The sequence below is a fragment of the Lepus europaeus genome, chromosome 15 (assembly GCF_033115175.1).
Source record: "Lepus europaeus isolate LE1 chromosome 15, mLepTim1.pri, whole genome shotgun sequence".
NCBI lineage: Eukaryota > Metazoa > Chordata > Mammalia > Lagomorpha > Leporidae > Lepus > Lepus europaeus.
In genome coordinates this window covers 954,904-964,234 of record NC_084841.1, presented here as the reverse complement: position 1 = coordinate 964,234, position 9,331 = coordinate 954,904, and the positions used below count along the sequence as shown (strand labels likewise).

The 9,331-nt window shown below is 72.8% G+C and overlaps 1 protein-coding gene across 1 annotated transcript; it reads left to right on the top strand.

The window, feature by feature from the left end:
* The first annotated feature begins 4,267 nt into the window (after window positions 1–4,267).
* IRX4 (iroquois homeobox 4) lies at window positions 4,268–7,245 on the top strand. Its single transcript, XM_062212199.1, has 5 exons — window positions 4,268–4,312; window positions 4,632–4,883; window positions 5,223–5,341; window positions 5,897–6,225; window positions 6,467–7,245. Exons 1-5 carry the CDS (start codon window positions 4,268–4,270, stop codon window positions 7,243–7,245), a joined length of 1,524 nt encoding a protein of 507 aa, XP_062068183.1.
* The last annotated feature ends 2,086 nt before the right edge of the window (window positions 7,246–9,331 follow it).

Sequence of the window (9,331 nt, the reverse complement as noted above, 5' to 3'; positions counted from 1 at the left end):
CCCCCGCGCCCAGCCAGCACCCCCGCGCCTCACGGAGGGGAAAGTTGGCAGGTGCGCGGCGCCCGCGGGACAAAGCGCTGATGGGCGGCCGGGTGGGAGCCGCGCGCTCGCTCGCCCACGTCACGCCGGTGCGGGCTCGGCTGACGACCGCGGCGCCTGGGGACGCCGGCGCGCTCCGCTCGCCAGGTGCTCCGCCTGGAAATGTCTCCATTAGTTGTCGCCTGCTCCCCGCCGGAGCGCGCGCGCCGAGCCGCCCCGCAGAGCCCTCGCCGGCGGCCGGGAGCAGCCAGGCGCCACCGCAGGTAGGCGAGGTCCCGCGCCAGCCCCCGCCCCAGGGTTCCGAGACCCCTCCCCCCTTCCGAGGAGGCGGAGGCTCCGCGCGCGGCAAGGGGCGAGGGCGGCGGAGGCGGCGGCGGCGGCGGCGACTCCCGGTGCGTCCGGGGCTGCTCGCTGCTCCCCGCGGCCCTGGCGCCCACGCGGCGCGGGCAGGCGCTTCCCCAGCGCAGGTAGGGAGTGGGCTCCGCCTCGCAAACTTTGTAAGGATCGCTCCTGCGCCGGAGGGGACAAAGTTTGCCGCCCGCCCGGTGGGGTCTCCGGAGGCCGCTTCTTTCGCTGCAAGTTGCGGGAGGGAGGGTGCGGGTCCGGCGTGGGAGGCGGGGTGCAGGGGCCGGCGCCGGGTGGTGGGGCCTGCTCTACGGTCGCCCTGACAGCGCTCGGTCGTGCCTGGAGAGGCGCCCTGGGAGCAAGCTGGGGCGCGGCGGGAAAGCCGAGCAGAGGGCCGGAGGGGTGGGTGTTTCGGGGACCAGGGCTCGTCCCCCGGGCTTTGAAGGGACTCCAAGGGCGGACTGCCAGGGAGCGACTTGCTAACCTCGGGGTTCACCCTGCGGCGCCCACAGCTAGCGGCCCTCTGGACCCCACACCTCGCCGGGATGTGCGGGAGTAGCGAGCGGGCACAGCAGTCCAGCAAGGGCTCGGCCCTTCCCCGCGCTCCGTGCCCCGCCTTCGCCTCCCGCTGGGGCCAAGTTCTCTGAGCTGGAAGGAGCTCGAAGCCCACTCTGTGCGAGGAGGGGATGGCCCGGCGAGCGCCCCTGGAGCGCCAGGGCCCAGCAGATGGCAGGAAGGACGGGCTGGGCCTGGCTCCCCAGCCACTTCCCTCAGATCAGGCGGCCAACACCAACCCCTAGCAGGGCAGGTGTGCGTGGGAGCCCCTCCTGTTCGATGCTGGGCCCCCCTAAAGCCTGGGCCCGCTGGCGTCCCGGGCTCCTTTCGCTCTCTGAGGCCAGCGCCTGCCCCTCTGCAAGGCCGAGCTGCCGCTGCGTGCCTGGGAAGGCGCCGGACTGCTGGCCGACCTGCTCACAGGTGTATTTAGAACTGGGGTCCCCGGGGCTCCGGAGCTTTGCACGCGGCCTGTATGCGGGCTGAGGTGGCTCTCCCAGTCCGTCCACTCCGGGTTCCTTGGCCCAGGGCTTGGCCTTTCAGGAAGGGGACTTGGGCAGGGGTTCCAGGAAGATCGAGGGGTCAAGGCAGGCCCAGGCGTCCCAGGTTCGCGGGGTGGGCCTCGGCCAGGCTCCAGGTGGCCAGCAGGCTGCCCAGGCGCCTGCCCACCTGCCAGAGCCAGGCGGTGCTGACCCTGTGTCCCGAGGTGCGGCCAGCCCTGTCGGGAGCCTCCTCCTCGGGGAACTTCGAGCTTCCCCTGAGTGCGGCCAGGCCAGAGCCCGGGACAGCCTCACGGCCTGGGTTGGGGAGGAAGCGGACGGTCCGGGTGCAGCAGCCAGGGCAAGTGGGGTCCCTGAACCCATTTCTGGGTCGAGGAGAAAGGGCGGCCTGCCAGAGATCCAGGCGGGGCTGCAGGCGACAGAGAGCGCCTGTTAACTCAGCAGGTCGCAAAGGCGAGCCTGAGCCCTGCGGGGGCTCGGCAGAGAAGCCCCTGAAGCCACTCCCCAGAGGCCCCCGCAGACCGGCTGGCCGGGAAGTGGAGGTTGCGCGTGCTCGGCTCCCGGCGCGAGAGCGCGTCTGCTCCGAGGAGAACGGCTGCGTGCCCCGGCCGCAGTCCCCCGCGCGCCTTGGCCCGCGCGTCCCGGGAAGGAAGCGTGGCGCGCAGGCCCCGGCGCTCGCTCCGGAGCACCCAGGCCCCCACCACCACCCCAGGCGCAGGGCAAAGGCCTCCAGGCCCTGGGCCCTGGCCTTCCTCGCCCCCCACCCCGCCCCACGGCCAGCTTCGCCGCCCTCCCTCGTCCCCCCGCCCCACGGCCAGGAGGATGCGAGTTGTTTGTAAACAACAAATAATGGCAAGTAGGAGGGGGTGCAGCGAGAGCCTCAGCCAAAGCCGGAAAACGGGCAGGCGTGGGGAGGGGGCGGGCGTGGGGAGGGGCGTGGGGGAGGGGCGGCAGCGCAGGAAGGCAGCGAGATTGAGACGCGATTCCAGCGAGAAGCCCGGTGGCTAGTTTCTTATTATTTACAGGAAGGTGATATTAGCAATTCGGGTGAGGGAAATAAACGCGGCCCGCCGCGAAATCAATACGGGATCCAGGAGCGATCGCGAGCGTCGCCCGGCTCCGTCCGCTGTCCGCGTCTGCCGGCGGCCACGCTGACCCGTCCGAACCGTTTGCATGGAGCGGCCGTTCGTTATTTCCGACGCCTTCCGCGCGCGAGCGGCTCGGACGCGCCCGGCTGCGGTCCAGCGCGATCGGAGAACTCGGATTTCCATCTGTAAATTAAAGCAATTACGCAGCAGATATTATATGATGTGTACCGCGGGCTCCGGGTAGTCATCAATCACCTTCCACCGAGCTGTCAGGGCCGGCGGATTCGCTTCTGCGAGGCAGCCCCGCAGCCCGGGGCTGGCGACACCGCCATCATCCGTGCGAGGGTGACCCGGTGAGCCCAGGAATCTTCCCGAGCCAGTCGGCACAGCGCCGCCCAGCGCGGCTCGGCTCCCGGGCGAGCGCGGCGGGGGCGGGCCGGGACCCCGGAGCGCGGCGGCGCGGAGACAGTGCGGAGTGGCCCGGGCGCCCCCTCGCCGCCTGCTCTGTGGCCTCCCACTCTGACCTCGGGCAAGCCCTGGGGCGCGCACCCCTCCTCCTCCCCGCACCCCTCCCCCGGCAGGAGGCTGCGCAAAGGCGGACAGGGGGAGGGCGCTTTTGCCCGGCGCCCCCCTCCCCCGCGCCCAGGCCGGCAAGGAGGGGCCCCGGGGCCGAGTTGGGAAACCTGCTCTTCAGAGCGCGCGGGGACGGCTGGCGGCGCCCGGCGCAGCCGCGGGAGACCGGGAGCGACCGGAGCCGGGCGGCCCGCGGGGGAGGGATGGGGGGCGAGGCGGGGAGGGGAGGCCAGGGCGGCTGGCTGCGCGGAGCCCCAGAGGGCCCGAGGCGGCGCGGGGCCGGCGCTCTCCGGGGAGGCCGCGCAGCACCGGGGCCACCAGTCCCGGGGCGTAGTGTCCGGCTGTGGGGAAGGCCTGGGTGACCTCGCGCCGAGGACATCTCGCCCCCCGGGGCCGGCGCTCTCGCGGCCGCAGGTGGCTCCCAGCGCCCTTCGTGGTCGGGCCGGAGCGGCTGGGAGGTGTGGCCGAGCCTGCAGACAATGGCGGGGAGAGGCTGGGGCTGCCGCCGGCGCGCGGTTCATTTTAACTGTCGGTGACATCCGCGGCGAAGGCTCGGTCGCGTGTCCCTCCCAGGCCTCATTTGTAATTGAGACGAATGATGGCAGCGGGGCGGGCAGGAGCAGCTGCTCGTTAATTAATTTCTAATTAAAAGTGCTTCAGTCCTCGGTGACTAAGGAGAACCCCGCGCTTCGGCGCAATGTCGGTTCCGGGGGCGGGATGCACGCGGGAAGGCCCCAGGCCCCTTCGCCGGCCCGGGGTGCGCGGCTCGGCCCCGCCAAGTGACCCGCGCGCCCGCGGCCAAGCCGGGCAGGGGCCTGTGCTGACGTCAGAGCCAGGGCCGCTTAACGCGAGCACGTCGGCCACGGTGGGGACGCGCGCCCCGTTATCCCCACGCACCCTGGTTTTTTTGCGGGGGGTGGGTGGCAAAGATGCTTTGCTGTCGCCGCTGCGAGGCCGCGCGGCCCCAGAGCTCCTCGAGGCTCCGGATCCCAGAAGCTAAGAGCCAGCCGCTGCGGCCCTCGCGGCTGACTTTCTCCCCGCGTTAGAAAAGTTTGCGGAGCGCGTGCACGCATTAACCGGCTCTCCCGCTCCGCCCTCCCAGCGCCTAGGAGCCCCCAGCCTGCAGCCGCGGCCGCGTCCCCGAGCAGGACCCCGCCGGCCACGCCCGCCATGTCCTACACGCAGTTCGGATACCCCTACTCCTCGGCCCCACAGGTAAGGAGCAGGATGCGGGGCGCACCGAGGCCCCGTCCCGGCCGGCGGGCAGGGCCTGGCTCGTGCCGCGCGACCCCTCCTCCAGCGGTGGACACCGCTCGGCTCTGGGAGGGCAGGGGCGCCGTGAAAACCCGGCTGGGCGGGGGGGGGGGGGTCCACATTCCCGTCGGAGCCCCCAGACCCGCGGAGCCGGCGGACAAGGAGACACGTGGCTCACGAAGGTGTCGTTGACCCGGGGGCCCGGAGCGGGCCCTGCGTGGCCACAGGCGGCCGGAGCGCCCCCAGGGCCCCGCGCTTCCTCGCCGCCCTCTCCCCGCAGTTCCTGATGGCCGCCAACTCCCTGAGCGCGTGCTGCGAGTCGGGCGGCCGGACGCTGGCCGAGCCCGGGCCCGCCGCCTCGGCCCAGGCGCCTGTCTACTGCCCGGTCTACGAGAGCCGGCTGCTGGCCACCGCGCGCCACGAGCTGAACTCGGCCGCAGCGCTCGGCGTCTACGGAGGCCCCTACGGGGGCTCGCAGGGCTACGGCAACTACGTAACCTACGGCTCCGACGCGTCTGCCTTCTACTCGCTGGTGAGGGGCGCCCCGCACCCCCAATGCTCGCGCGAGGGGACGGCCAGGCGGGCTGCCGTGTGGGACGCCGTCATTGCCCTGGGGTCGCCCTGGGACCCCGACGTGGTCGCCGGCAGCGACCGGGCGTGCATGCGCTCGCCCCTCCCCCGCCCCGCCTCCCCGAGCCCCCACCCCAGCGCCCCTCCCCGCTCTTCGTCCTCTCCTCCGCCCCTCGACCGCGCCCTCCCTCCTCGGTCGGGGCTGGGGCTCGAACGGGCGGGGAGGAGGCCGGAGCCTCGGGGTGGGGCGGGGCCGAGCGGGATCTGCGCGACGCCGCCACCCGACTCCTCGCCCCCGCAGAACGGCTTCGACTCCAAGGACGGGACGGGGTCTGCGCATGCGGGGCTCGCGCCCGCCGCCGCCGCCGCCGCCGCCTACTACCCGTACGAGCCGGCCCTGGGCCAGTACCCGTACGACAGGTGAGGTCCTGCCGGCTCCCACCGCAGGGCCGCTGCGTGTCCGCCGCCAGCCAACACCACGCCAGTCCTGGGTCGCGGGCGACTCCCTGGCCGGCGTCCTGCGGGCCACAGCGGCCCCGGCCCTCCCGCGTCGGGGCTCAGCACTGCCCGCAGTGCCACGATGTGGGGCAGCTTTCCTCCGGCCCAGTGACCCTGCGCCCAGCGACAGCCTGCCCGAGGTCCACGGGCACCGTTACAAACGGAACCCGAGAAAGCCCGCTGAGCCCCTGCGGACTAGATGCCCGCGGGTGGCTTTGTCAGGGTGCGGTCCCGTGTCTGAGGCATGTTTGTGGGGAGGGGGCCCAGAGGGGTGCGGCAGGAGCCCCATCACTCAGCCCTATCCCTTTGGTGAGGGTCCAGGCTCCCTGTGGTTTTAACAACATCCTCGCACGGCTCCCACGGGGCCTTCCGACCCTAAGTATAACCCCTGCCCAGCCAAGCCAAGCCCGCCGCGCCCCAGGGCTGCCCGTGGCACGGGCTCCGCGGCCGGTGCCCCATGGTTGGGCCTGTCTCCAGGTACGGGACCGTGGACAGCGGCACGCGGCGCAAGAACGCCACGCGGGAGACCACCAGCACGCTCAAGGCCTGGCTGCAGGAGCACCGCAAGAACCCCTACCCCACCAAGGGCGAGAAGATCATGCTGGCCATCATCACCAAGATGACCCTCACGCAGGTCTCCACCTGGTTCGCCAACGCGCGCCGGCGCCTCAAGAAGGAGAACAAGATGACGTGGCCGCCGCGGAACAAGTGCGCCGACGAGAAGCGGCCCTTCGCGGAGGGCGAGGAGGAGGAGGGCGGCGAGGACGCCGTGCGGGAGGAGGCCCCTAAGGGCGCCAAGAGCGGAGGTGCGGGCGGGGGTCTGCCTGCTGTGCCTGGGCCCCTGAGCCTGCCCCCGGGGCGCCCCGCGGAGCCGGCACGCACGGCCAAGGCTTGTGGTCCTGAGCGGGCAGCGCCCCGGGTGTGGGTCGGAAGCTGCCTGTGGGCGACGCGGGTGCTTCTCTCAGGTCCAGGGTGGGCTGCGGGCGGGGGCTGCAGCTGACCCGCTGACCTCTGGCCCTCCACTGGCCACGTGCTCTCTCCCGACAGACCCGGTCGGCAAAGAGGAAAAGGAGCTGCAACTTAGTGACCTGGACGACTTCGATCCCCTGGAGGCGGAGACCCCGGAGTGCGAGCTGAAAGCGCCCTTCCAGCCCCTGGACGGCGGCCTGGAGCGCGTCCCCGCGGCGCCCGACGGTGCCGGCGCCCCGACCAAGGAGGTCTCCGGCGCCCTCTCCATGCCCTTGGCGGCCGGTGGTGCAGCCGCCCTGGACGAGGACCTAGAGAGGGCCCGGAGCTGCCTCCGGAGCGCAGTGGCCGGACCAGAGCCGTCGCCTGGCGCGGAGGGCGGCCCGCAGGCGTGCGAGGCCAAGTTGGGCTTCGCGCCAGCCGCAGCGCCGGCGGGCCTCGAGGCTAAGCCGCGCATCTGGTCCCTGGCGCAAACGGCCACGGCGGCCGCCACCACCCTGAGCCAGACTGAGTTTCCGTCGTGCATGCTCAAGCGCCAAGGCCCCGCTGTGCCCGCAGCCGCGTCGTCGGTGCCTGCGGCGTCCCCCTCCGGCGCCCTGGACAGGCACCAGGACTCCCCCGTGACCAGTCTCAGAAACTGGGTGGACGGGGTGTTCCACGACCCCATCCTTAGGCACAGCACTTTGAACCAGGCCTGGGCCACCGCCAAGGGCGCCCTCCTGGACCCGGGGCCGCTGGGACGCTCGCTGGGGGCGGGCGCCAACGTGCTGACGGCGCGCGCCTTCCCTCCCGCCGCGCCCCCCGACGCCCCGGAGTTGCTGGCGGTGCCCAAGGCCGGCGGCAAGCCCTTCTGCGCCTAACGCGGGCGGAGCCGAGCCGAGGCGCGCAGGCGGCGCGGACTCTCTGACCAGTGTCCGCAGGCAGGCCAGAGCGCAGCCTACCTGGCCGGCAGCCCACCGGAAGGGGAGGACCTGGACTCGGGCTCCTGGGGCCGTGGACAGGCCGCGCGCTGTCCGGCCGGCCGGGCACGCCGACCCTACCTGGTCGAGTCGTCCCGGTTTGTCCCCCGGAACTCGAGGACCCGAGCGGAGAGCGCGCGCACAGAGCAAAGGGAGCGAAGGAGTCTCAGTTGCCCGGGCGCGCCTCTCCTTTCGGGTCTGAGGCATGCGGGGGTCGGCAGGCAGCGTCCCCGGCCTGTGTGGGCGCCCGCGCATCGCGCTTCGGCCCGCACCGACAGCACACTCCCCCCTCCCCATGCACCACTGCTCACACTTGGTACAGTGACGGCTTCTAAACTTATGTCCACACCAGTAACTGCCTGCTTCGAGAGAGGCTCCTATAACAAAACCAATAAAACCCAGTGATGGTGTCTGCATTGCAAAGTGAACTCAACACCCACACCCCGCAGAGGAGGCGGTGCCAGTCCCCCGGGAAAGGGCGAGCTGCGGTGGGGACTGGCCCCGGGACCTCCGCCGGGAAGCGAGGCCTCGCGTGAAGGTGCGGGGGCTGCCTCACCGGACTTGAGCGCGTCCGACCTAGAACTTCGCCGCCGCAGGACGCTGGTGTAGGAGACTCCCCCGGGCTGTGGGACGGGGCCTGGGATCCCAAGTCCGCAGGACCCCACTCCCCCCCTTCCCCCCCCCCCCCCCCCCCCGCTCCAGGGACTGAAATGCGTCCTTAGCCGCGGACGGGAGGTGAGGCGGGCCGAGGAGGGCTGGGGAAGGAACCCGCCGGGCCCCCACGGGCTGGGAGCGCGCGGGCCGGCCCTGCCTGGCCTTGCCCCCAAAGCCCACTTCCACCCGCCCGTCTCCCGTGCCGCCCCGCCCCGCTGCCGAGGAGGTCGGAGAGGTCCGCGAGCCTGGGCGGGCGCCCTGGGGAGGCAGGGACCCGGACAGAGACTGACAGCCGCGGAGCCCCTGGCTAGAGGTGGGACCTCGGCGAGGGGCACGCGAGGCCGGCGCTTTCTCGCTCCAGCGAGCCTGGAGCGGGGGCCAGCCCGGAGCCTCGGGGGGTCTTGGGTCCCCAGGAAAGGCTCGGGCTATCTGGGCGCCGGGAACCGCCCTCGCCCCCGCGCGCGGCGGGGCCCGGGCCGCCCGGGCCGCCCGAGCGGGGCCCCGCCCCGAGCCCCGACGGATGGGGCGGGCGCCGGCGGCCGCGCGGTAATTGGATTGTAGCCGGCCCCGCGCTGTCACCGTATTGACTTTCGCGCTCTTGGATGATATTATCGAGATCCGGAAGCTCACCGCTGATGTGCCTGTCAAAAGGCTGCGGCAGGAGCCCCCGGCCTGGCGAGCGAGCATCAGCCAAGATAATTTGAAGTGAAATTTTCATTTTGACAGTGAACCCCGCAATTTCCAGCGGCGCGGCGCTCCGCGAGCTCGCTGGCAGCGGCGGCTGCGCGGGAAGCCCACGTCTCGGGCTGAAAAGGGCAGGAGAACGCGAATTAGTTGTAACAGATAAAAGGGCAGAAGCAAGGAGTCAAGGGGACTTGACAGGAGGAGCGAAAGTGGAGTCCCCGGGGAGGGCGCGCGGGCCGCGGCGGGGGCGCCGCGAATGCTAATGCGGCCGCCGAGCGCGCCCCCGCCGCGGGCCCAGACAAAGCCGGGCGCCGGCGGCCGCCGAGGCGCACAGCCCGGGCTGGCACCTGGGCCCGGCGCCCAGGCCAGGGCGGCGCGGCGGGGGCCCGCTGGGCCCGGGGCGCCGAGCGCTCCCGCGGCCGCCCGCGCCTGGCGCGGTCCCTGGTGCGGGGACCCCCGTCGCTCCCGTGGCTCCGGCCGTCGGAACCCCGCGCGGCGGGGAATTGGCTGGCGACCGCGGGTTCCGGAACGCACTGAGAGGCCGCCAAGTGGGGCCCTCCGGCGGGCCGGGGGCTCGGGGGTCCCCGCGCGGCCTCCGGGCGGGGCGGAGGGCCTGGGGCAGGGCCCGGGGGCGGCCGCGTCCCCGCAG